We start from the raw sequence: 27,881 nt of genomic DNA, 5'->3' as shown, positions 1-27,881 counted from the left end.
GTACAGACGTGTATGTACAGTCAGTGTGGTTACCTTAAATGTAACAGTGAAGACTAGAACTGTGAAGACCAGCGTCCCAAATGTCCAGTTTCCAAACATCTGCGGAGGTAAAGTGACAGGAGCTGTTGTTAGTGAGTAGGGATTTCATGTTCTGTATCGTTAATGTGAAATAAAATTCACTTTGAAGGCCATACATACTGTCACACTGCATAGTTAAAGACTCAAAGCAACTTGTAAAACCTCCTCTGACTGTAATCAGGTACAACTCACAATAAAATGCACTCAGTTCAGTCTACAACATCTGCTCTTCACATGGCAAGAGATAAACTTTGGTGCACATCTTCAATGAGGAATCAATCAATCAAACAGATGGCAGAGTACATATGGATATGCAGCAACATTCAGCTGGAGAGCAGATTGGTCAGGTGACTGAAGAATGGGTAGGGAAAGGTGAGATGACGTGTTTAAATGACTTCATATCTACTGGAAGCAACAATGTGTATGTCGAACTTAGCTCTAAGTGGCTGAGTGGTACAAAGGATTTATCGCAAACACTAATGCATAATGCACTTCACGGATTTCCAGCTATTTTGACCACAGTCTTCATATTATGTTGATTATTCTGAGGTGTTGTATAAACTTGTTGCGTAAAAAAGGAACTAAAGCTCTCAGAGAAATGTAGCAGGGTAGAAAAAATATTGTAATATTTAATAAAAGAAGCAGAAAAGAAGAAATATAAAGTGTCAGTAAGTCAGTCTTAAATACTTCAGTAAAAGGAGCCTCCAATCTGTACTTGAGTTAATGTACTGATTTACATTCAACCACTACTGAGGCCGTATTAACAGCGACATTAATGTTGGCATGATGGTGACAAATGAAGTAATTTCTGTGATGAGTGGTAACTCGTCACAGTTACTGTCTTTAGTGCTATAATCTCTAGTCTCGCAAATCACAGTAGATATCCCACATATGGGCTTTAAAATGTTACAGCAACATACTTTACTGTTGTTTCACTCTATTATGTCAAACCTGCTGGTTAATTGTTGTTTCTATGGAGCTTGATTAGAATATGATGAGGCCCATTTCAATATTTTTTATTGTAATATTCTTCCTGAAAACTCGGGTACCAACTTCAACACCTTCCACTTAGTCATGGTGGTGCTCCACCTTTATTTTACAAAACAAAGTCACTGTGAATAACATACAACTATTATTCTATATTAATTAATTGCCCTATTTAACTGAATACACACACACAAACGCACACACACATTGTATAGCTAATGTGTTTGACCACTATAGCGACACATGAGCAGGGTGGGTCACTACACAGTTTATGTATGTACAACAATCACTAAAGGCTGGACATGAGATGAACGAGGATGGGAAGTTTGGTACTGGGCTGTGTGTGACGGGGCAAAACAGGAAATTGGAAAGTGAAACTAGGGAGAGATGACAGAGAGACAGGGACAGGCTTACCATCTGTGTGTTGGTTGTCATTAGCTGGGAAGACAAAGAGAAGCAAAAAGAAAAAGCAACACAAAAGGTAAGAGGAAGAAGAAAAGGAGGCCAGAAGATAAAATTATAATAAAATAAACAGTTGTGTGAAGAAGACAGAAAAAAAACAAAAGAACAAGTGAAATCAAGCAACTCAAAACAGTTCAAAAGATGTTTGGGAGAGTGACGCTGCTTGAAAATTAAAAGAAACAAGTAGAGATACAGAGGATGATGTTGGAAAACCTGCCACACTACCAGGTCTTGGATGTAACTGAAAGAATGTCTGCCAGCTTTTATGTTCGGAACATCTGCAAGTCCAGTGGGAATAGTTTTACTGAAGACAGAAGACTGTAGAGAAAATCTTGTCTAAAACTGAAATCTCCTTGACTGAAGTAAAAGGGCCGTCAGAGACACAGGGGCGTTACCTGTCCATTGCTGGTGAACGTGGTGTTGTCAAACAGGAAGTAAGCACCGAAGAACATCACAATGGCGTCATACACACCCAGCACGGTCCAATATATGAAGGTGGACCACTGCAGCAGCGAGTTCTTAGCAATGTCTCTGTGAAAGTAATCACATGATGGTAAATATCATAAATGACTCATATGTGTTATTACACATTATTGATCAACACTGCACTACATTAGCTGCCTTTTAGAGCTGACTTTAACCAGAAATCAATGTAAAATGATATTTTAATGTGATTTAGAATAACGTATGTGCAATTACATATGAATACATCACTCACATAGGTGCTTTATAAACACTAAATGACTGGAGACATCGGTAGAAGACGATTTATTTTCATAACAAAGCAGATATCGCCAGCGTAATGTTTTTTACTGCTGTGCACTGAAAATGCTACGAAATAATTGTGTTAAGTCTCAAGTTTTCACCAAAGGTTTGAATTCTGCTAAACCCCAGCACTGCATCGCAAAAGGTTACTGGGTACTTTTTATATTCCCCATGGAGACTATTATTTATCTGACAATGTGTGATGTATATAAAATAATTAAGCTGGACCCTGAAATGAAATTAATAAATCAGAGCTAAAGTGAAGCAAGCACTTGACTGCAGGAAACAAACAGTTCGTTGTGTGCTGTTTACCAAGAGTTAATTGAAACATCCAGAAATTTGTGTCATGTGAGCACATTTGAGCACATTTCCCCAGAGAATTACAGATAAAGAAAAAAGAATTAGGTGACCTCTCTCCCACAAGTAAACTAAATATTTTCAGTAGTAAATAGTCAAGTTCACATTGTAAAAAATAAATAGGGAAAGAACAGAGGAAAAGCGCTGTAGATAATACATTTTTCCAGATTTATAGTACACACACATACAGACAGTGTAGATGACTGGATGAACACAAACCTGTACAGAGAGGGGTCCTTCTTCAGGATATCCATGTTAATGTGCTGCTCTATAAGACTGTAGAGCAGAATGGGCAGCGAGGTGAAGCTGATGTTGTACAGAGTCAAGTAGGCTGTATCATACAGAGGCTGAGGGGACAGACAGAAAGCAGCTTTTAAATCCTTGTTTCTCTTTTCTAGTGACTGTGTTATTTGGGGTACATGTGTGAATGTGTGTGTCTACCTGTTGTGAGAACCCACAGAAGAACTGGTAGAGGAACTGGGGGAAGATGAAACAAACATTCTGGAAAAAGAAACAGCAAAAATGAGAGGAGAGTTAATGTAGCAGTGATTTTACTATAAATATTGTGTCAACAATGTGCATTTAAAAAATATCTTTTACACTTTTTAAAATGTTCTAAAAGGCAACAACAACAAAAAAAAAAAAACACACCACAACTTATAACTAAAGTCAAAACATAATTCACATCCATAGAACAGGTAGACAGAAAACCTTGTAGAAGAAGTATTGCACAAGTTCAGAGATGCGTATGTAGTAGTAGTGTCCATGGACGAGCAGCATCTTCTTGAGGTGTTTGAACTTGGGGATGGCATAGTCACTGTTCCTCACTGCTTGACGACCTTCTTTACCCATGATGCCTAAAAAAAAAACAGATAGACTGTTGTCATTTCCTGTTCTTTCCGATTAAATCTGTAGTAAATTAACACATATTTTATGCTTAAACTAGTACATACTCTACAAAAATCAGCCTTTCATTGGTCGATTTTGTTGTAACATTGAACACTAGCCGTTGAGTGATATCTTAAAAACCAGTAGCTGCACAAAGTGCAGGATGGGTGAAACTGGCAGAGCACTAACCGATGCCAACGTGAGCCTCAAGGATCATGCTGACATCATTAGCTCCATCTCCGATTGCCAACGTGATCGGATGCTCCTTGGAGGCTTTGATCAGCTTCACAATCTAGAAATACAAGAGTGAGTAACGTCTCACCTACAAACTATTACATCAGCTTAATGCAAACAAAGCATTGCTACTGCCTGTGGACTGTGTGGTCCCATTTCAAACATAAGCATATTTTAACACCTGTAGGTGTAAAACATCCAGCTGCTTTGTACCTGGGCTTTCTGGAGAGGAGCCATTCGACAGCAGAGCACAGCGCTGCAGTTGCGGCAGATTTCTAGGAAGATCTCTTTATAGTTCCCTGAGTTTGAGTCCTCCTGGTCAGGCCTCATCACCGCAGAGAGGGTGGCTCCATCAATGATCAGACCAAAGTCAGTACAGTCACCGGATAAACTGAAAAACAGTCAAATAATAAGATTTAGTTTACAATTTCTTTCAAAGAATGTCACAGGGTGTTTGTTTATCTTTCGATGTAAACATGTCCGTCTGTGATGAGTGGGCTACACTGTTAAACACACCTAGAGAAGTTGTCCCTTGGCAAAGTGCCGTGCTGCCTCAGGACAGTCCTGCTCAGGTCAAACAGCACGTCGTGAAGGCTCTGCTCCTCAGTGCGTTTGGTGGTCAGCTCCAGGATCTGGGTGTTGCGGTGAAACAGCTTGCTGGCGTAGCAGGTTGCAGCTGCCGTCTCCATCTTATCTCCAGTCAGAACCCACACTTTTATGCCGGCTTTGTGGAGCGACTCAATGGTGTCTGCTGCTTTTTCCTGGAGTCTGTTGTGAAGGAAAGTGAGAAAACAGACAAAGAAAGAGGGAAAATTCAGTTTCCTATATCCAACCCATGTTTGATGATCACAAATACCTTTGTTTTATTACCATCTGACTCTTTATGCAGAGATTTACAGTACTAACAGTAGTCTGCCTCTCTTTACACAGCATGTGCTAGGTAAACAATCCCTCTTAAGCCTTCACTATAATTGCCTTAGTAGCGAGAAATTAGTGTGTGAAACCACCACTTGCCCTTACTCTTTTTTTGTTTGCAAAGAACCAGGGCAGTGAGTCAGAGCTTAGTGGTGTTTAAAGTGCAGATATTACCATCCAAAAAGTACAAGCATCACATAAAATGTCTGCGATACTGGAGCAAAGACTTGATTTCTACACAACACACAGAAAAAGTGTCCATAAAAACATGTCTTCCACCTGTCCTCCACAGCAGTGGCTCCCAGCAGTATGAGATCTTTCTCTATTTGATCATAGGCCTCTGCCAGTCGTTTGTCTCGGTCCTGTAGGGCCAGCTTTGCCCCACTCAGTTGGTGGCAGACCTCCTGGTACTGCTCAGGGCTCAGAGGTCTATAGGCAACACAAAGTGTCCTCAGACCCTCCTAGATGAGAGGTGAGATTTTACACACAGTTAGACTGATGCAACAAAGAAGAATCACACTACATCTTTTTTCTATGATCCTATTCAAACAGGAAAACAGTAACTTGTTCTGTGTGTGTAGGCAGCAACAGCCTGCACAGAAAGCCCTGGTTTATTTGCAGCAGCAGCCATGGCAAGTGAAGTCTCAGTGACCTGGTTTCTACCACAGGTACAGAGTTTATCATTCATGTTTAAAACTGAACTAAAAATCAGCCTCAGAGACTCTGTTATAATCAACCGAGGATATTTAGTCCTGCATTTAGGAAATAGTGCAGTTAACTGCACACAATCTGTCTTGAGTTGCCTCTAGTTATATCTTAAATTTTCTAGGAGAAGCATGATCAGATATCAGTGTGTAAAGGAAGCAATACACAACAGTTTGGTTTTGTGGTAGGTTCTTTCTTTAGAGTGGGTTCTCTTTTGCAAAAAAGCTGCACAATGAGTGATAAAACACAAATCAATCAAGTGATGTGATATCAGGTGGCTATAGATTAAACAAATTTATTAGAAACCACACTGGAGTAAAAACAGATCAACAGTTTGATAAAAGTAGGTCACGCTCCACTGATTGACTTCCTGTGGTAACCGTGGAAACCGTTGTGGTCATGTGCTATGACTGTCAAAAACACTGAGGTCGCACAAACTGTGATACTCTCGGAAACTGTTATTTTATGGAACTAAGAGACAACGAGAAACATTGTGTGTGTGTGTGTGTGTGTGTGTGTGTTTGTGTGCTCTCACCACTGCATTGTGCTCCACTCGGGCTCTGACCTGTTCCACTTTTCCCGAGACAACTCTGGGAAAGATGGAGGAGTCTGCACCTTTACAGAACAGATAGAGTTCACCTGCTCACACACACACACACACACACACACACACACACACACACACACACACACACACACACACACACACACACACACACACACACACCACAAAGAAAAGGAACAAGTGTGTAAGAGAGAACCTACGCACATAAACTTAACCATACACATGCAGATTACCAGTCTGAAGTGTCTTACCTCTGCTGTCCCTGACAATGACGCTCATCCTCCTTCTGACTGAGTCAAATGTCAAAACCTCCAGAAGCTCAAAACTGATTGAACACACACACACACACACAAAATATATCCTGTACATTGAGTTTACATATATATCTTTTGAAAATTCATCATTGTGAATCATCTTGAAAACTGAAATATTGAAAGTTCAAAAACAAACTGCTCATCTGCTCATCACTGATCTAAATTTATACTCATAGCTGGAAGTATTCTGGTTTCAGCTGTTACTAGGCTACGCTCACTTATTGCAAAAAACATGCAGCTCACATCAACACTAATCACCACTCTAAAATCACAAGTTGCTAATAAAACTGTGTCAGTATGGTGACACACTGAACCTGTGACTAAGTTTGGGTGAAAAACAAATCAAGAAATAAACAAATAAGCAAATACTGTTGTATTAATGCCTGAGAAATTACTAATAAGCATAATTCAATCAGGGATGACGAACAAAGTAAAACAATATGATGTCGTTTTACATATGCTATAAATAAACTCACCTCTCAATCTCATCGTCTCTATTCAAGATCTCCATGTGACTGTCCTTCAGTCTCAGGTAGGTGAAACCAAGCCTACAGCACAGAGAGATGCACATTATTGGAAACAGAGTGAATGAAAACAGACAGAGGAGAGGTTATAAAGATTGCTGAGTTATTTTTATTTACAGTGCAATGTGTGTGTAGGTGTGTGTCTGTGTGTATGCTGTACCCCTTCACGCCCTCCACCAGCGCCACCTCATCTGGAGATGAGGAGATGTAGAATGAGGTGGACTTTCCCTGGTGGATGCCTTGCTTGATCCCATCTACCGTGTCCTCCTCCTTCACCTGCACCGTGTGGCACAAACACAGCGCGCGGAAAAACAGCTCCTCGCGTTCCTGTGGTGGACCAATGAACAAAGACAAGAAATTAAAAGTCATTGAGACAAACGTTTTCATTCGAGACCCACTGTTTTTAGTAATAAACCCAGGCTGCCCTCACACAGTCTCTGCTCACCCTGGCCTCAGGACCTGGCGATGAGTCAATCATGTCCATACCGGCACCAGGCATCACCTGGAAACAACATAGATCCATTCAATATCAACATGCACCTAATGTAAGGAATTAAGCAAATATTCTTTTTACTGTTCTGCTTAAATCTGATTATAACACACTCAGCTTTTACAATCTGTTCTTTGTAAAGGGTGTGGAAAACTAATAAATGAGGAATACAAATTAAAACTAAAATGGCCTGTGTGATGTGTCAGTTTATCTATCAGGTTGTTACCTGCCCGTTGCAGATAACATTTGGCACGTAGACATGTCCGTCCACGCAGCACTCTATGAACTCCATGTTATTCTCCGTCAGAGTCCCTGTCTTGTCTGTAAACACATATTCCACCTGTAAAGAGAGCAGTGCAAGTTTAACTCACATATACATAAATTATCATGTAATTCTCCTTCAGCTCTTCTGTCTCTCGGAGTCTGTTTGTAATTAATTACACAGCCGCTGTTTTAATTCAAATCTAACTCTTTTAAAATGAGAGACGGGAATAAGGTTTATAGAATGACTTGTGGAATAGTGGAGAGATTCACCTGTCCCAGCTCCTCATTCAGGTCTGACGTGTTGACTACAGCTCTCTCACCGAGCTCCTCGTCTAGCATCTCATCGTCCCACACGATGAAGTAGGAGCCCAGAAACTTCTGCATCTCCACGGTGACGTACATGGAAACGGGAATGATGTAGTTGAAAAGAACCATGAAGGCCAAGAAGTCTGTGAAGGCCCGGATCACCTGGGGAGGAAGGTGAATGGTGAAAGAAGGTTAACAGGGATGAAGAAGACATTTTTTCGTTTGGGCTAAAGGAATTCAGTTAACAGACTCACGACGTGTCGCTGTCTCTCCGTCTCCGTCCTCTGGTTGTACCAGGGCTCGTCTCTGTTGGTGTCGGCCTGCCACGCGTATTTCAGTGCTGTGTTGATGACGGCCTTGCTGATCAGAATGCACAGGTAGACCACAAGGTAGGCGTTCATCGACCTGCACAGGAAGACAATGAGTAGTTGTTCACAATTATTTTAATAAACTTGTTTTTTGTGCACGTTTACAATATACACTTTTCAGACACTGCTACATACAGTCTATGTACTTCCAATAAATGCCTGCAAAACCTGTTGCACTCTGTACTCCTTTGTGGATTATATGGTGCAGAATACCTAAGAAAATGCCTACAATCAATATGTAAACCTTTTTATAATGAAAAACTATACAATTTTAACTTTGTGACATTAAAATTAAAAATAAAAAAAATCCTACATTTACAAATAAAGAAGTGAGAGAGAGTTTCAAATATTCTAGCCAGCTTTGACCATTTTAACACAGAAGTATCTGGCACCCCAAATAGACTCTAAACAAAAGCACAATCATTCAAAAGGACAGTGCAGACCATTCCCAGAGGCACTGTTGGGATAGTAACACACTGTACCTGTCAGAACAGATACTTTTAAAAATGGAACAGCAGAGATACAGAGATTACTCTGAGCTTTATTCTTATTTATTCTGGCAAAATGAAGACCCATTCAAATTCAATGAGATGATCCGCCACACACTGTAACCAAGTACTAATGAAATCCACCTACACTACAGGCTGTTACATCTACAGGCAATCTGGATTGAAGATGTAAAAGAAAGTAACTGAATCAGCATCAGAAAGAGACAAAGATCCTCAAATGGAAAATGAACAGATGGATCGATCTCAGCGGTAATTCAGAATAATGATCCTGCATCTTAGTTTATGATTTGCACATGAAAAAGAAAGAGAGAGAGGATTTACTTTTCTACTGCCGATCGTTTCTGACACTTGGACTGGTAGTTTAGAGCCATCTTGGTTTCCATGCCAGTGTAGATGGCAACCGCTACGGGGAAGAAGACATTCGTTTAATTAAAAATAGCCACAGTACAGAAATGAATATATCCTATTTGTGTTTTGATTTTAGCTAAACAAACAGTTACCAAGTGAAAGCACAGTTAACTGCAATATACCAAGATATACATATACTTTTGATTTTACCGTAGATGTACTCTGTGTTCTTGAGTGTGGCTCCTCTGAGAAGCAGGTTCTCTGACCCTAATGGCCTGCAAAAAGACAACAACTCATTTAGACTTCAGAGTTACACGCCTGGATCTGTGGCGCTGTAAAGTTTTTGTTCTGAGAATCATTAAGAAAACAACTAAATACTGTAAAACACCTGTAAAACGTGACAAACTTACAGCTAAAACCACAAATTATCAAAAAGTTTAAGTTTTTATACTTCAATTCCTGCCAAAAATCTTATTTTAATATTAAAAGGTTTGGCAGAGTAGCTTCTGTAAGTTTTGAGGCTAACCTTTCCAATCAATTATCTGAATATTGTAGATTTATTTGGAAAAATTTGCAAAGTAAGTCTTCCACTGGGAAACAACCACATGCTTGTAGTATGTAAGGGTTCAGCTTACCTTGCCACTGGCTCGTTGTCCATGTAGATGTTGATACGTCCCACAAATCTGTGCGAGACAGAAAAGACAAGTGAAAACATGTTTCAGGCATTTATGTGGCAAGAGTGTTTTTCCAACTCTGTGAGCATGTGTGTGTGTGTTGTACTGACTTGTACAGGTCGGGCTGTGGTTGTTCACATTCAATAGTGGCGTGGATGGAGTCCACCTCCTTCTCTGTCCTGTAGGCTTTTGTGTCCTGAACTGCGTAGTATGTCTAAACATGGGAGAAGAGGAGAAAGGAGATTAAAAGTTATCAGAAGATATAAGAAACTAAAAGATTACATTAAACCTGTCATTTTAAATCTCACACATTTAATTACACACCTTATGGCTGCTCTCCCCGTCCAGACTGGCTGTAGTAACATAACAAGTTCCATCATCTCGAGATGAAGAAAGGAGGATCAGGTCACAGGGAAACGTCTCATCTTCTTTCACAAAGACGACGTCTCCAACCTGGGACAGACAGAGGGGAGGAATAGCCTTTGCTAAAATGCACTGTGCAGATTGTCACCTTTTTCATTTTAATGTGTGTCTCTTTATGTGTTTATCACTGGTCATGACTAAAGAGTACGTTCTCATTTATTTCTATAAAATATGAGTGTAAAACAAACTAGTATATAGTTTCTTTGAGGATAGCATGGCTCTAAATAGATCCCATTAGCACTGCTAATGCAGTTTTCCTAACAAGCTAACCTTCTGCTTTACCACCTGTGAACCTCTCAGGCACCAACAGTCAACATATTTGCTCTGTAACAGATCCTCTGTGTCTTTCCTTTTAGGACAAATTTCACTCTCTGAATATCTTACATAACAGACATTAATGTAAGAGATTTTAAAAGCTGTGTTGTTTTAAATCCCACACACACACACACACACACGCACATACCCTGAGCTTGCGACTTTGTTTGCGGGTCACCTTCCCATGCTGCACCACATGGACAGGACACTTGTTGACAGCATTGTCTGCTTTATGTCTTAACCAGTCTTCATAACCCTGTCAGAGAGGAGACAGAAGTGAGAAGGATGTAAAAATGATGAGGTGTGTGTAGGTTTTGCTAGCGCTTTAGTGTGTTCAATGTCAATGCCAAGACTGTACATCTGTATGTAATTTGATTAAAACGTCTTTACTGATTACTGGGGGGAAATTCAGGGCACATTAGTGACGGGGTGTAGTTACTACACAAGGTGCTGGGACAACATGTTGTTCAGTGTCCAAGTATATTGTGATTTGAAATGGAGGAACAAGGTATACAACCACTAACCCTGTGGTTAGTGGACAACTGCTGACCTCCGGGACTCACCTGTTTAATAGCGGTGACTGTGATGACAAAGAAGAGCGGCAGCCCACTGGTGACTGGACTGGTTGGAGTGTCGATGATCAGCTGAAATCACACACAGTATTAAATATACATCAATACAGACAGAAATTACTTTAAAACACTAAATCAAAGCACATAATTGATTCATTCATATAAGTGAAGAGAGAAGCAGTTTTTACCTGAACTAGAAATATGATGAGAAAGTAGAAGTTGGCGACTCTCCTGAACTGCTCAAACATGTTCTTAGGGATGAAGTTCCAAAATGTGTACTGGAAACACGAGACAGCGTTGAGTTCAGTTATGACAATAACATGGAGAAAAGAGTCTGAGCAGTGATTAACATTAACATCTGTGCAGATTTAAACTAATTCAGATTTAATCTAATATGAGATCTTTAATGAAAGCTACACATTTAACCCTTGCATTGCAATCCGACCTATGGGGACTGTTTTGTGATATTTTTAGCAAAAGAATAATGATGTGATTAGTTATTTTTTTCATCTCAGACTCATTTGCCTTGGCTCATTTTCTGTGAAGAACATATATCGGAAAACATTTTCATTGACCACACTTCCTACATCTCCCTACTTATTTATATCACATACAGAATTAATAAAAGTGTGGAAATTGTGGGTCATGAGTTTTATGTTTTGGCCAAAGCACCAACACCTTTCTGCTCTCACATTACCACAACGTTTGCTCTCTGTCTTGTGGAAACCCATCTTTATCTGCTCATACTATACTATTAGCAAAATAAAAGGGCAAATATGAACCATATATGTTGTTTATATTGCTTGTAATCAAGAGAAATTAAACATCTGTTAAGTTTTTTTAACATAAAATTGTTTAATTATGAAAAAAGCAGCAGGTCCACTAGACCCACAAACATAAAAATATGAACACCACCCAAGTGTTAATGAAACTGGAGAGTAGAAACTGATAAATAAAAAGAGGATTACTGACATTATAAAATAAAATTGGTTTCTATTCTTCCTAAATCATCTCAATCACTAAGCTCGTCTTTCTAGGATGTTGTCTTGTTACCAGGAATAATTCAGTACAAAACTGAATTGTGTAGCAGAACTATCAGTTCCTTCCTGTCCTGTCCTCTAGTCTACGTCTTTCTCTCTACACATAATAGATGGTGAAGACAAAAAAAGATGGTTCTTAACTTCACTACATCTGTGTGCGCGTGGGTGTTTTCGCTGACCTTGGAAGACACTATTCTGTTGTCTGGAAATCTTTGTTGTATGAAGGCCTCAGTTCCTGGAGGAGGCTCTTTGTGTCCAATATAAACTGTCCTGCTGTCCACCCAGTTCTCCTCACCAGCACACTGCAGGGATAGAAAAAACAAAATGAGTGTGTGTTCGAGGGCACATTTTGACTTAAAATATCACTGTTTGGATGATATACATTATGGTTCACCAGTGGAAGAACAAGTTTTTTCGTGGGATGTACAGTAAATAAATATTACGTAACATACTCACACCCTATCAATACACTCCTACACACCGATAACAGATTCAGTGTCGTTTTCACAGGGTTGGAATGAAAGAATGTTTTTTCTTCAATGAATGAGAGCTTTTGTTACCACAGATACACAGACCTGCATGTGACTCAGACTGGAAAGTACAATACGCACACATGCACACACTCCCCCACATTAACATACATAACTCTGTTCTGAGGCTCAGGTTTCGTTCTTTTTCCCCCCCCGTTTTGCAGAGAACAAAGTCAAATCACACATACTTATTAATAATGAATTTAATGAAGAATATTATATAATATAATATATAATACATAATACACATCGGAAGTGATTTTATTTATTTATTCATTTAAGTTTAGCTGTGTTCCTCTGGAAAATCTGCATCTTTTCTCTGCTAGGAGCCACAAATGGTAATGTTTTTAAATGATTTTAATTATACAGATATCTTTAACCACTTGGTCACTGGTGTCTGCTCTCAGGACGAGACAGTTGAACTCCAAACACAACTAATCATTTTCCCTCGCTTCGCTTTACACTGACCTCAATCACAGCAACCACAACAAATAAACAAAGTTTTAGCCATTTAATTCATCACTAAATAGTCTAAATACACAGTACACACAGTGGCACAGGCTAATAGGAGGTGACAGTAATCTGTGGCTGGTGAATGAGATTCAGTGTCAAGAGGCTGCGTGGCCCAGTTTCTTTACTCTGTCTCTCGCTCTCTCTCTCTCACACACACACACACACAATAACTGGTTAACTCTAGGCTCTAAGATTACCTTGTTTAAGATGGAAAGCTATTTATATCCTGTGACCTCCAGATTTCACTGGTCTAGCAAAGAAATTGAATTGAAAAGGAAGGGAAAACTGATACGAATAAAAAGTCACAGGCTTTACTGCTCTTACAGTACTTTACTGTCTTCACTGCTCTTCTTCTTTACTGTCCTAAAGGCGGGTATCGATGCTGAAGCTTCTATATGTAATACAAATCAGTCCAGGCTAAACAACCAGTTCTATAAGAAAACACATACTCATCATGACAAGACTGCACTAACTGGCTGATATCTTATTTAGAGTGAACGAGGAGATGGAAACCAGATAGCACGGACGGCTTGCCAACTCTGCCGCCCACACAGTGTTAATGTTCCTCTTCTTCTCTCCCACCTGCCTGCTCCGTCTGCTTCACCTTAACACATTCCTTACACACTTCCTGTGAGTTGCCTGCATATGGAACGGAGCCATGTATACATGCTGTTCGTCAGATGCAGCATACAGAATAAAAAAAAAAAAACAAAGTTGGGTTTAATTAGTGTTATGTTAATGTCATTATAGCTTTTGTCTGATCAACATCTGGTGGGAGTGATAAAGTTTGTGAGCGCTAAACAAATGACAACTGTATCATAAAAAGAACAGTAAAGGGTATTAGCATTATCACATAAATCCATGTTTAGTGTCAGTCAGGTACAGATGCTCCAAACAACAATCAATGGGCATCCTCTCTTACTGTCATCTCCTCCATTTTGAAAGGTCTGTAATGCAGCTTTATTGGTTTTCTCACCTCTTTTTTCTCCACCGCTCACCGCAACCTGAATGGCCTCTAAGCCAAGAATCTCTCTAATATCGATTATGTTTAGCTTTCATCTGGATTCGAGCTTTTTACATGAAAGCCTGACTGTGTTTAATCAAATAAAATTGCATCTTTACAAAATAAAAGCTGGGATTATAGAATAAAATTGAACTGTATGAGCGCGAGGCTTCAGCCTTTGAATGTAACTGGAGACTCGGGGCTATTCTGGACCTTGATAATCACTTTTGGCGGCGTTTCATGTTTCAGGACGCGGCAGGTTTCAGGGGTGTATTTATAGTTGGAAGGGAAACATTTGTGGTCAGGAGGGAAGAATGGGGAGAGAGCTTGCTGGCTTTGTTTCTGTCTGTCTCACTCAGCATCCACATCCACTTTCCTTGAAGCCACATTAGTAGAACGTGCAGGGACCACACACACACACCGGCAAACACGTCCCTGCAACATCAAACATGTATGAGAGCAGGTACACATAAACACAGTGACACACAATGTTACCTCTGTAGTCACTGGTCCACTGGATATATTTAGATAACAAGACAAGCTTCACTTCTCCTATTCTTCTTGTCAGGTGTGATGTGTATGCATGTTTTCATCTATTCCTTTACTGTATCTAGGACACTGGATTCAATTGATTCAAGTTTTAGTTAGGATCTAGGTGTAGAGCCTGGATGCACACACAGGTGCAATGAGCTGACGTGTGCGTTTTAAAGAAGTGAAACTAACTCTGAACACGATTTCACAAGTCATCGCTTTCCTTCCTGTGCAAAAAACTAATTTATTGGCCCCAGTTTTCATACCCTGTTGCATCCAATGTTGAAAAAGTATCTAGCACTACCCTTATATTTAACCTTTTTGGGAGAAAGGCTAAATTTAATGTGAAGGGCATGGTTTCATTTCTATCTGCCTGTATTATAGAGATATGCCTAAAGGTTTGTCTAACTGTGATAAGTAGGTGCTGAGAATTTTTATGGCTTCAGGTAAGAAAATTGCTGCAGTTACAAAATGCTGGCTTCAGAGAAATTCCCTTTTTTGTAGACAGTGTCATCTATCTAGGTTCCCTGCAAAAGGCTTACACACTGCAACTACGGGAAGAGTCGTTATTAAAAACATAATTCTAGTTCTTTATCTTCATCTTCTTTAATATAATATAAAGATAATGACACTGAAATCCCTAATGAATAAAACTGTTTGGATTTCTAGTGCTTGTGTTTCTGTTCTGCATTTCAGTTTCTCTGTTAAGTATAAAATGCATTAGAACCACACACTGAAGCCCCACTGTGATCAGGAACAGAGGAGCATGTTGTAAACAGGAAGAACTGGACCCACCCACACACACACAGAGGGCACACACATAGAGGACACACAAATCCTCTCTCAACCCCAGTCAGACCACTAGAAACACAGAAGTCAAAGGTTTTAGGAGCTAGAAAAGACCCAAGAACAATATTTCTTGTAGAGCACTGAAGACCATATGTGTGTTAGACGTCTAGAAACCAACCTCAGAATAAAAGCAGCAACACAACAGATGTAATTTTGATCAAAGTAGCATAGAGAAGTTTAAAGACCTCTTCTAAAATCCTCATTTCCTTTAGATTAGGCACACTTCTGGAAACAAACATCCGGACATCATCAACAAATCAATGCTACAATACTGTGCAGTAATTATATTAACCGAGCACTCAAGATTATTATCACTGCAAATGTTGGAGTTATATGAGCTTAAACCACTATTTTACACTAATTTAAGACAGTTCTTTAAGCATATTTAGATGTTAAGACTCAATATTGGAGAAAATGTCTCATTGTAATGGGAAAATGACTTAATCTGTTTCTCTCTATTTTTTTAAACAGAAACAAATAGCAGCCGAGCTGGTTAAACCATTCAGCAGTGATCATTTTCTGGACAACCAGCAACCAACAACCTGTTAATTTAATTACTGAGAGAAGTTGTTTCACAAAACTAATAAATACAGATTATCATTTGCATAACGTTTTTGTTTCTGATAAAGTAAAGGAGTTTTACTTTACAAAACTGTGGGTATAAGTACAGTGGTTGTCACGTTCTGTACACACTGTACAGCTGTTATGATTTATATAAATAAAATCAACAGAGGAAAAGATGTGTTTTCAAATTGAGCTGGCTTAGTGCGGATGTATTCAGATGTATTATGAGTTTATCGTACAAACTGCAGACTCTAGGAAACAACTATCAACACAGTATTAAAGGTTAATGCTGTATGATGCCTGGAAAGTGAAGATAACATTTACTGGACACTGCGAGTGGAAAAGAGGAATCACTGCAACACACACAAACGAGTGTTTGTCTGCAGTTTTACAGGCTGAGCTGTTGTTTCGACTGATGACCAATCCCTGAGAATGAGTCCCAACAAAAGCTGCGGAGGGCAACCTGCTCTCTGAGATACTGCTCTTGGACACATACAGACACACACGTACCCTTAACACACTTTCACATTTCAATTCTGTGTCATATATCAGGGCTGCATGTGTGAACACACTCAAACCCAGGACCGTGTGTTATCACTCTGATGCCACTGAGCTATGGAGATAAGAGAAATCCTGTCCCCATGCCTAAATGACTAAGAATTGAATACAAACATACCACGTGGTTGAGTATGTGCCTGCTGACTACTGCACTTAAGAAAAGGATAAATTAAAGCAGGAGTGTTGATGCAGGTGAGATGCTCAGTCTAACTAGAAGTGCTTGTGTTCATTCTCAGTATAAGAATATAGTACAGAGCATTTTCCAAAGTCACCACTTTCCTCTTAGCTTCTCCCGATGGACGAAGTTTAAAAAAGGCACTGGAGCAGGATGAAAATAGCAGCGAACATGAACTATCCTGTGTTTTATATGCACGTGCAGATCTTGTGGTATATGTCAGCTGATACGGCTGAGAGGCAATAAAAGACACCGACTGCTGCAGTATGTATGTAGCATGCATCCACAGTGCAGAGAGATAAAAAAAAACACACTGATGACACTAAATGATAAAGTAAGGGGGATTATACAGATTACACTACCTCATATGGTGCATTAAATATTTAATGTTAGTTCACCTGTGCTGTTTACAGTATCCTGTTATCTTGATATGTGTAACTGATATTCTGATAAACATGCTGATAAGTGTATGTGTGTGTTACCTGAGTCACAGATTATATACCAGCTGTGCTCCCCATCTGCCACTATGTTGTTCAGCCTCACACGGGCCAACAGACCAGACCAAATGAGATAAGGATAAATCCTCCTCATCCACCTTTAAACACCACCCTTCAACCTTTAACTGTGACTGTGTGTTCTCACCGTGTGGAAAACAGCACAGTGTTTAGAGCTGAGCATTTAGGAAACGTCAAAGCAGCAGTTGTCTGCAGTATGTAGCTGACATTTTACATTCAAGCTGAAAAAGTAAATAAGTGTTCGACAACTTTAAACGTATAAAAAGTGACTCCATTTGTTGATGAAGACAAGGTGATACAGTTGAAAAGGACAGTAAGTGGACCTTGTCTCTTGGTGGCCAAATGGTTACAGCACATGTCACTCCAGTGTCGACAGTTCAACATTTGCTACGTGTTACATCCCCCTCTCTTCTGCCACAATTCCCATCTGCCTCATTACTAAGTGAGAAGTTGTAAATGCGGGAATGGAATTACATGCAGTATTTTTGTACAGAATACAGTTTGATTCCTTGTCTGATTATTTGGATTGATAAAGGGACATATGGCTTAAATATGAGCCCACTTATTTTCAATCTGCACTTGCTCTATGCCTAGGGTGAGATAATCCAAATAAATTGGGGGAAATCCTGCCAAGACAGATTAGATTCAATGACTACACACAGAAACTAGCATGCACTTTAAGTTTCTCTTGTTTTAAGTTTCTCTGCTGTCACCAAACACATTTACATTTAGTCAATTCAAAGATGCTTTCATCCAAAGCAACTTACAAGAGAGCAACACACACACACATCAGGAACAATTTGAGTTTCTAAACCAGAGCAGAAGAGCTGCAACTGGAACGTCAAATTTTATTGTAGTTATTATTCTGTGAAATTTGTCTGTTTGCTTTAAAACTCTGTAACGTGTTTTAAAGAAACATAAAGAGGCACAGCACATAAATAATACTATTCTTTATTGACAGGCACCAGTTTGCTGCAGTCTAAACTCTATCTGTGTTATTGGGTAGTGTGTATAGATATGGGTGCGTCATTATGCTGTTTCACAGAGGGAGTGCTGTCTTTGTACCACCACGTACACCACTCCCAAAACCTTCCTGCTGAATCACTGTTTCCCCTCTTTGATAAACTATTAAAACTGGGAGAGAAAGCGCCTGAAGGAGAGGAGCGTGACCTCAGTGCTTCTGTCAGCTATACAGAGAACTTCATTAGCCTGGTTTTCACCGGGCACATATTTTATTGCTCTAATGACCCAAAATGCCCAAATTACAAATGTTCAGGGATGGAGAACATGTGCAGCAGCATTAACACATCCCTTCTTTAAAAGCTACAAGGTAAGCTAAAAGCTGATTTAAGTAGACACTAAAATTAAAGAAGCAGATGCAGCATAGTAGTAGGACAGATCCAAAGCAGGCTGCAGACCCGCATAGGAATAGGAAGACCATTGTGGTGGATTTCCTGTGGATAAGTATATTTGTTCACTGGATGTGAGGGGAATACATTTACACACTGCTTCATTGTGTCTGCTATTGTGTGTGAGATAAGGAGGGAGGGCTTCCGATGGTCACGTGATCCCATATGACTTGACCTAATGTTGCTTTTAGGTCACATGGGAGTAAAGGCTTGATAGTCATAAATCTACAACTTGGAAGTTTTAAGGTCTGTGGCAGCTATACTCATCTTATCTGACAATTGCGACATCAGAACAGAGGATGTAAGCTCCCAAGTAACAGCATAATATAAAGCTGAGGCGGACAATGCTTCACTTTAACATACATTTGTGTAAAATTGTATGATAAAGTGCACAATAATTTCCATCACTCATGAATACAGCACAGGAGGAAGCTGCCGTCACCCCTGCTCTCCATGTCTCATTATTCATAGATTAGTACATTAGTAAATGTCAATGATTTAACTCAACATGTGCCCAGTGCTACTCAGAAATAGCACATTAGCAGTCTGACTCAGTGTAAAAATCATGCAGAAACTAGGTTATAGACAGGAAGTGTCCAAAAACGACTAAACAACCTGTATTGTGCAAAAGTAGAAGTACGTTTCGTTGCAACAATTTAAAAATTTAAAGTAATCACATTTTAAACACAGGTTATTATCACAGCATAAAAGAACAAACTCAGTCAATACACATACAAAGTGAAACAAATCAATAGCTGTAAATAAGCTCAATAACTTTCCTACTTTTATATGTAAACAAAAAATGCATTAGTAATGAAGAAAGATTTAAATGCATCTATATCACAGTTCTTCCAGCCTCAGCAAACTCTTTAGTTAAACATATGTGTGTTTGTGTGAGTGTGTGTGTGTGTGTGTGTGTGTGTGTGAGGACCCAGGTCGCACTAAGTGCCTGCATTGATCTGTGGACACTCATCTAGCTTTAAATAACTCCTGTGCTGCCATTCAGAGGCAGTGGGCTCTTATAAGTTACACCAAATCAGTGTTTGCAGGGAACCTCCCTCACAAGTATGTTGAAGAAACATTAAATAGTTTGAGACTGCAGCAAAATATGAATATTTCTTTTGTGCAGGTTATGGTCTGGAGAATGACTTTTAGTTATTTGGTTATTTTGGTGTGACAACATTATGTTTGCACTGCACTTGTGTTACAGTAACATGTGGGGCTTGTCACCAAACCCCAGTAAAACAACTGGTAAACCTAGAATTAGACGACGGCTGGAAGTTTATACAAACATAAAGTAAAAATCTATAACACACTAAAAAACACCAGATGTTTCATATAAAGGTTGGTTTTGTTTTTACTAATATCTGACTTCACTCTTTCACCACCAAGTCTGTTCTGTTTGTCAGCCATTTTTATTTTCCTTGGGGTAACAATGCCATTAGCTGTTAGTCTAGAGTACAAATGTTTCACCTCGCTCCGTTAGTGCTTTCATTTCCTGCTGTAATGTAATCTGCTCTTCTCTCATGAGCTCAGAAAAGTCTAACAAAATACTTTTAAAACTATTTATCTTCTTCCAAAGTGTTTATTTCTCCAACTTTCTATTCTCTTTCTCCTTCCCCTGCTGCAGTAATGGCAGCACTTCTCTGTCTCTGATAATGTTTGTCCTGTAGGGATCCTGCTGTTTAATGGTGTTCATTACAATGTTTGTGATGCCAGTAATATTCCAGGACATGATGCGCGTGCACACACATAAACTTAACAAAAAAAAACATAAGAAAGCATTTGTTTTTCAATTATTCCTAAATCATCTGACATTTATTTGTTTGATTACCTGGATGATGTATTATTTTCATCTGAAGGTATTTGAACTTCCTCAATTTCTACATAAGATGAGAAGGATAGGCTAGTGCACTGATTTCAATCTGGATCTTCACTGTTTAGGTCTAAATGTTTTTGTTAATATTAATATTTTGGAAGACTAGCTTGAAATGTCCATCCTAATTTAAATGAAGATTTTGACCTGATGTTCCTCTTTTTTGTGCTCTGTTCAGGACAGTTGAGCTTCTTTTCTGTTCTGTCCTGTTCATTCCAGTGTTACTTTGCCAAATGTCTCCATGAATCCTGCTGCCCTTCAATGTAACCTATGGGAAGACAAGTACACACACACACACACACTAAATGAGAGTGTGAGAGGGTGCAAAGAGGGGGAATTAATATATGATCAGTCTGTTCATTCATTATCTCCTGGACAACTTTACAATCTTCCTCTCTCACTTTCTGTGCACTCACTTCTACCACTGACCCTCTTCACCTGTTGATTCTATCACGGTGTACACAGTGTTATATTGAGAGCTTAGCTATATAGCTCTATTTGCTATATTTTAGTGTCCATCAGAGGAACCACACAGCAACAAAAAATTATTTTACTGTTTTCTTTCTTTAAACTGCTGAAACTCCTTAGCAACAAGTGGGAATAACATGTCTAAGGGAGTGAGTAAAAATCACAGGGCAGATCAGGAGACCCTAAAGGCATCACGTGGCCCTCATGAGACCAGTCACCTGACCTGAGGCGTGGATGCTGATGGGAATAGCTTTAGTAAATGAGATTTAGTAAGACCCTTACATTGTGCAGTTGTTGAAGCTGATGTAATGATAAAGTGATGACGAGTATGACATTTTTTAAACTGTTTGACTAAAGCATTGTTTTTACTCTGCTACACTCAATGTTTCCAATGGCAGCAGCTACGGATAAAAACAATATATAATGAAATAAAGTGAAATTAGTCCTTGAACAGAAAGCTGTTAAAATACACATGCAGTTCGCCCCTGGTGCTGGCAGAACACCATGCTTGTTTGATACAAAAATTCTGGACGAGGTCCAGTCGACTGAGCGCTGCATTGACTCCACTCCTCGTACCAGCGCCAGTCTCGAATATTTTTAAGATGCTACAGTAGCTGGCTTGTATTTACTGTATGTGAAACCTAACTTAAAGGTCCCTTAAAACTTCGGGGGAAATTGAATGTACAGGTACAACAACTCCTCCTCTCAAAAATACAGTTGTCAGATCTGCACTCTAGTGCACCTGTGCAATCCCTGTTGTTATGCTGTTGAGTCACATGCAGACACAACAATCTCAACAATTGTCCTTGCATATTGCGTCACTGTTATAACAAACAGTACTGTAAAAAAAAAAAGAGACATTTGCAAGTTTGAGCCTGAGTATTACGCCTACATATAATAACATTCCTGAGTTTGTGTTTATCTCTGTGCTATAAATCAACAGTTTTATGACCTGATCTAACCTGGTGGCTCACACTGAAAACAACTGTATTTCTATGCAAACTGTGGTGGGCTCTTTTGTTTGTGGCAATTCTAATCAAATATTAATGTAATCATTATTTATTCATGTTAAAATGCTAACTGTAGCACCTTTAAACGATTAAGTGTTGTCATTTGGGTTCACCCTGAGTAATGCTGCACTCAGAAAAATATATTTATGCGACCATAGCTGCATTATTTATAGTGCTCTCCTGTGTTACAGCTTCTGCATCTGATGCTTTTTCACAATCATTTTCAACACAACTCAATCCAAACTGCTTGATCTCTCAAGCCCATTTTGGCCATTCTCATATGCCGTCTTTATTCCTTTTCAGTTCCTGCATATTGCATATTTTGAGGTGGCCTCTTTTGTTTGTGATGTGTATGCTCAGTATTATATCACTTGGTGCTGCCCTGTTATGGCAGACTGATTACAATTACAGTTGATCACAGTTGTCGACTTGGTGGTGCCTGCCAAACTGAATTGATAATGTCACAGAATAATCAATGATGTTTGATGTGCATGGGTTGTTCAGCTATGGAAATCACTTGAGTGCTCAGTAGTTACAGCTTAATACTGGACCTTAACAGCCATTCACTAGTACATCAGCCGCACTTCCAAGCAATAATAATACAGGTTTGTATTTTGTCTCTTGGCAACAAATGCACCTTTCAAAGAGGGAAGACAAGTATCTTTATAGTTGCTGTACAAACACTTGATTCAGAGGGTTGAGATGCAAGAGTGGCTTAGCAAGTGCTCCCATTGGATGTCATTGAAAAGCTTTTAAATCTCTCTCAGGAGAAACCGGAGTTCAACACTCTGTAATAAAGCTGCCATTTGTGAATGGAAACACACTGCACCTTCTGTATTAAACTCAACAAATATGAGATGAATGCAAACTATGATAAGTCTATCTCTTGCTTACACAGGCTCCACATTCTGAGACCTGTTCCAGTACAAAATATGTATCACTGTGTTTTGCAGATGTCACAGAGCAGCAAAACATGCCAGAGCAACAGCTCAGTAAACAATTTATCTCAGTTCTGCTCATCAAAGCAGAGAATAATATTTGAATAATTTTGTTCATCTTCACTTTTGTTCAACTTGCAAGACACAACAATTAGTTCTAAAATCAAAAGTAAATGAAGTACAGTAGATATTGCATTTTAAAGTTCTGCATTTCATAAAAGCTGATTTTGGTTCTGGTTTGCGCTTTCCTTTATAAAGTCATCTCAACACTTCAATACTGTAAAACCAGAGTAAACACATGCTCAATCAAAGCAGTGGCATTCGAATAATGCACATGCAAAGTTAAGAATAAAAGAGGCAAACAGCACTACGGCATGAACAACAGAAGAAGTTTGCCTTGTGATGTGAAGCAATGTCCACCAGCTCCAGAGAATTCCCATTTCTTCCAGGACGTACAGTATCTGCAGCAGGAAAATAGCCTCCGGCACCTACCACTGACATCATCACAAAGACTTTCCATACCATTAATCCTAATTATCATCAATTCTTTTTAATGATTGTCCGCTAATGTCTCAAGCAAACAAAGCAAAGACGGGATGAGAGGAAGAAGTTAGAGGTAAATGGATGGAGGGAGCGAGGGGGTTTATGTCTGCAGAGTGCAGCGTCAGCATTTAAGAAGAGGGGGTGTAACCTCTCACTTCACTTTTCTTCTCTCTCCGACATGAGGACCGTGGGGAATGGTGTGTTCCAGCAGTGAGCAGACCAGCTATCATTCCCTCAGACAGGGAGAACATTAAGGTGTTCCTGCCCCCCTCAGCACTTTCACAGGCAACCTGGAGCAATGTTATTATGATGATCCAAGTTCAAACAACATCTCTTTCTTACTCTCCTACTCTCTGTATCAGTGTCGCTCTCTTTGGCTAGAGGCCTCTATGCACCATTAACCCAAGGCTATCCATCATCTGCCTCCTTGTCCAATGGGCTGTAATACAATGTCAATATTACTGCACACAAGCCCTTAATGGAGCTCCCACTGTTCAGCAGGTGCTGTATGTGAAATGTGATGAGGTCACTAACTGTTTTAAAAACCCAATGATAGAGGAACTTTATACCCAAGTTTATGTGGTCTATCATTATGTGAACAGGTGATCCCTGCTTGTTTTTATTGTGAATTATTGGATAATGTCACTGCTGCTGTCAATAAAGACTTATTCTAATCAAACAAAGATAAAATGATTTCAAAGCACCAGCTTTGTGAAACCAACAAGACACAACTAAACATTAGCAAATTACAATGACATAAAACATACAAGATGAAGAAACTCATTGCATTTGCAAATCAATTATCTTCTGATTGAGTAATCTGAAGAAAGCTGGAGCCTATACATCATGCAAATTTGCCCAATATGGGTTTAGGCACATTATATATTTATATAGTATAACCAGTGACTTGTTTTGCCTAATTTTTCTTTTTTAATTCTGTTCTGTTAGTTGACTGCAATGTGCAATGTGTTTATTTTTTGCAGAACCTCAGAAATAATTCACATAGTATCTTCAGTAAACAAATACAAGACACTGTTGACTGTAGCTGAAAAGGGAAGCAGTACACAGCCAAAGCAGTGAAGCAATCCAAGAACTAGTGGCTTAGTGAGAGCCTGTAAATCCTTTAGGTAAAGAGGTTAACCCTGGTGCACTTTGAGGATTGTGATCAGTATGGACCAATGGCTGGTACATGATTAACATGAGGCAGGGAGGGAACCCGCTGTTGTTGGCGCACACAGAAGCATGCTTCGAAAGCTATTAAAAAAAAAAAAAAAGACCTGAGAAGAATTGTTTTACATGCACATAGACAATGTGCAGCACATTCAGGGGGCAACTACAGTTATTCTTATAATTCACAAGTACATTTCTGAGTAGTAGTAACTAATTCTGCTGTTTCAATCTACTGTAATAATACTGTAGTAGAGGAAATCCGAAGTTTTGTCACCTTTTTTATTTACTGTGTGAAAGGTGTAACTCTGCAGTCTCGGTGTGCAGGTACAGTAGAAAAGTCAACACAGGGCAAATAATAAAGAAGCACACACAGGATGACCTGTTTTGTGTCTTTTGTTGAATACATAACTTATATTACATTAATGTTAATGACGTTTATTCACTCCTCATTTCCCTGGGGACCCCTTTTCCGGGAATCCCGTTAAGCATCCCTGGGTTGTTCCTGAAGCCCACAATGAGCAGCCCTGCTGTGGCAGACTCAACAATAAGCTACTCAGACATCATCCTGCATTACAGCCACTCTGCTCATGAATTATTGACAACTAGACAGCGCCAAGGAGTTCATGTGATCCGCTGCCCTCTGCGTCACCTGACTACTACTGTATTCCACCTCCACACTTAGTAGGCTGCATGAAGTAACAGTAACACAGAGACAACAATATGACCACCAGCCACTATTCACTCACTCTGATCGCTTATTCTGTTCTTGTACGCAAAGATCAGTCAACACGCTTTATGTACAACCTGCTAACTGAACTGAACTGGTGTACTAATCAGAATTTTAGCAGTGTGATATCAGAGACTGGCTTGGATTTGCAATTATAGCTGTAAACTGGATTAAGTGGGTGAAGGTATAGTGAACACCAGTAACCCTTTAATCCACTTTGAGGCGGCAGGAAGCCAAATAGAGAGAGGAGAGAGACATTTCCTGTCCAGGAATCCAGATTAGTCAGCAGCAGAGGAATGCTGCCCAGGAGTTTAACCTCACCTCTACAAAGACATGTTATCTCCAAACCATTACTGCAGCTGTTGATTCTGCAGAGGGGGATTCAGAAAATTTAAATATTACAAATTATACTAACAAAATCAAAATATTTTTTCAACAGTGCACAAAGGTGAAATTGAGTGTAGGTAATAGCAGGATCACGCTGCATTACTGTCTTGACTGCCATTGATTTCCTGATACAACTATCAGGGCCATTCTTACTCAGTCAATCGATGGTGAAACCGCCACTGAGAGAATGGACGGAAAGTCAGTAGAAATGTCGTTTTGAGGCGGAAAGTATGTTTCACTGTAATGAATTCATCAAATAATCACTGCAGCGCTAGTGTAAACACATTATTTTTTCCATTCAACAGAAAGTTACTTATGTATATGATATATATGACACCACTTTGTTACACAGATGCACACAGATGGGCTATCATCATGAAAGCATAACACTTAATTTGTGTTCTACATTAAACAATTCAGTATGTTTGTTACTGTTCATTTGTCACTTGTTTCTCCTGTAAATTTGGAACCACAGAAATAAGTTAACATGTCCTGTCCTCCAGACTAAACATCTACATGTACTATGTTCTGGGGCATGATGATTCAGACATCTATAGATATAGAGATCTCAATATATAATAGGAATAATATGTGACATTTAAACATAAAGGGAACAAGCCAGCAGAGTGAATACAGTTCAAGTACACTAGGTCTCAGCGCTCTTACCCGTCACTCTCATCACATTTTATTCTCTTTCAGCTGAACAAATACAACTCTTCATGTTACACTTTAAAAAAGAACTACAGGCTTGCGTAACATCCTCTGTCTTTAACTAATCAAAGGTGACAACTACTCGACAAACTGGTTTTCCAGACCAAAAAACTGGTTATGTATGTAAAATGTTCCTGGAGCTGAACTTAAAGAGAGCAATGTATATTAACAGAATCACATTAAGGGAATGTTTTGTCAAATATCTGATTGATTAAAATATTTTTAGTTCTGTAACATTCACAGTAAAAATATCAGGTTAAATGTGACTAGAACAGATCGTTGTCATAGTCATTATTTCAGCAGATCATAAAAGCACTGGGACAGTGACTGACCGACTACCTGCTGCTTGACGGTGTGAGATCTGCTGATCATATCATGACAGATCCACTCTACTGGTTTAAATTGCCTCCTCTTTTCCTCTGCCTACGCTCCTTAAATCTGCCATCTCTCCACTCATCACCTTTTCCATCATCTCATTACATCACAGACGGAGACACTAGCGTACAGCTGCAGTTTTTCTTTTTTCTGCCTTAAAGACGCCAAACCTAAATAGAAGTTAACCAATTTTTGACTTGTTCCTTGACTTGTAGGGGGCACATAATGTGATATTAAAACTGGTCTCCCTCTGATGACATCATGTGAAGGAGTTTTTTCAGTTCACAGGACGAGTTCTGGAAGAGCAGGTTGGTCAAGAGTCTAACCTTGGCAGTATCAGCAACCAGATGACATAATCTGAATTAAACTTTCATCCAGACGACGTCATCTGAAGGAATGTTTCAGACTGGGTTTGATACCACTGATGTACGCACATAGTAAAAACAGTAAAGTCTAGCTATAGGTAGTAACTAATTAATCTGATTTATTACTATTTTTTGTGTGTGAGGCTTGTAAGTTCACAGTTTTTATTTTTATATGTAAAAAGTGAGGATGTTGATTTATATATATTATTTAAGATCAGACCCTGTGCCCAGGCTTTAAAGGTAGATCCAAAGTAAGCATCATTTATAGTGTGTGTGTTTCATACAGGGCTATAAATATAAACATAAATCAAGTTTTACAGCTGCAAATACTAAGTACAGAGTCTGTCTGCATGTGAATCACAGCTGTTATCCGTTAGTTGGTTTTCTGATAAGATAAATCTCTACGTGCTAAAACCTCAATAGTTTTGTTTGGGATGTTTTGCAAATTACAAACCTATTGTAAACTTATCAGATTTATTTACTGTAATAATACTTATTTTTAAATATATTTCTTTCCTTTAAATGTTTTTACACTATTTGAATTGTAACAGAGGTTGGTCA

General features: G+C 39.2%; 1 protein-coding gene across 3 annotated transcripts in view; it reads right to left on the bottom strand.

Moving 5' to 3' along the window:
• Positions 1-27,881, bottom strand: part of atp11a (ATPase phospholipid transporting 11A) — a 37,344-nt gene that overhangs the window by 7,504 nt on the left and 1,959 nt on the right. For all 3 annotated transcript variants that reach the window (XM_026361786.1, XM_026361787.1, XM_026361788.1), the window contains exons 2-27: positions 12,283-12,405; positions 11,252-11,341; positions 11,055-11,135; positions 10,640-10,747; positions 10,078-10,206; positions 9,864-9,967; positions 9,715-9,762; positions 9,290-9,354; positions 9,053-9,134; positions 8,109-8,259; positions 7,819-8,016; positions 7,511-7,624; positions 7,240-7,296; positions 6,955-7,121; positions 6,747-6,818; positions 6,208-6,281; positions 5,927-6,030; positions 4,966-5,147; positions 4,288-4,539; positions 3,985-4,162; positions 3,727-3,829; positions 3,361-3,506; positions 3,091-3,150; positions 2,869-2,996; positions 1,923-2,058; positions 34-99 (exon numbers count right to left, since the gene is read on the bottom strand). In XM_026361786.1, the coding sequence (XP_026217571.1) occupies positions 34-99; positions 1,923-2,058; positions 2,869-2,996; positions 3,091-3,150; positions 3,361-3,506; positions 3,727-3,829; positions 3,985-4,162; positions 4,288-4,539; positions 4,966-5,147; positions 5,927-6,030; positions 6,208-6,281; positions 6,747-6,818; positions 6,955-7,121; positions 7,240-7,296; positions 7,511-7,624; positions 7,819-8,016; positions 8,109-8,259; positions 9,053-9,134; positions 9,290-9,354; positions 9,715-9,762; positions 9,864-9,967; positions 10,078-10,206; positions 10,640-10,747; positions 11,055-11,135; positions 11,252-11,341; positions 12,283-12,405 (3,018 nt within the window). The remainder of the gene's footprint in view (positions 1-33; positions 100-1,922; positions 2,059-2,868; positions 2,997-3,090; positions 3,151-3,360; positions 3,507-3,726; positions 3,830-3,984; positions 4,163-4,287; positions 4,540-4,965; positions 5,148-5,926; positions 6,031-6,207; positions 6,282-6,746; positions 6,819-6,954; positions 7,122-7,239; positions 7,297-7,510; positions 7,625-7,818; positions 8,017-8,108; positions 8,260-9,052; positions 9,135-9,289; positions 9,355-9,714; positions 9,763-9,863; positions 9,968-10,077; positions 10,207-10,639; positions 10,748-11,054; positions 11,136-11,251; positions 11,342-12,282; positions 12,406-27,881) is intronic.

This window comes from Anabas testudineus, chromosome 2, assembly GCF_900324465.2.
Source record: "Anabas testudineus chromosome 2, fAnaTes1.2, whole genome shotgun sequence".
Lineage (NCBI taxonomy): Eukaryota > Metazoa > Chordata > Actinopteri > Anabantiformes > Anabantidae > Anabas > Anabas testudineus.
The sequence above is the reverse complement of the archived record's forward strand: the minus strand, read 5'-3'. Positions and strand labels throughout refer to the sequence as shown.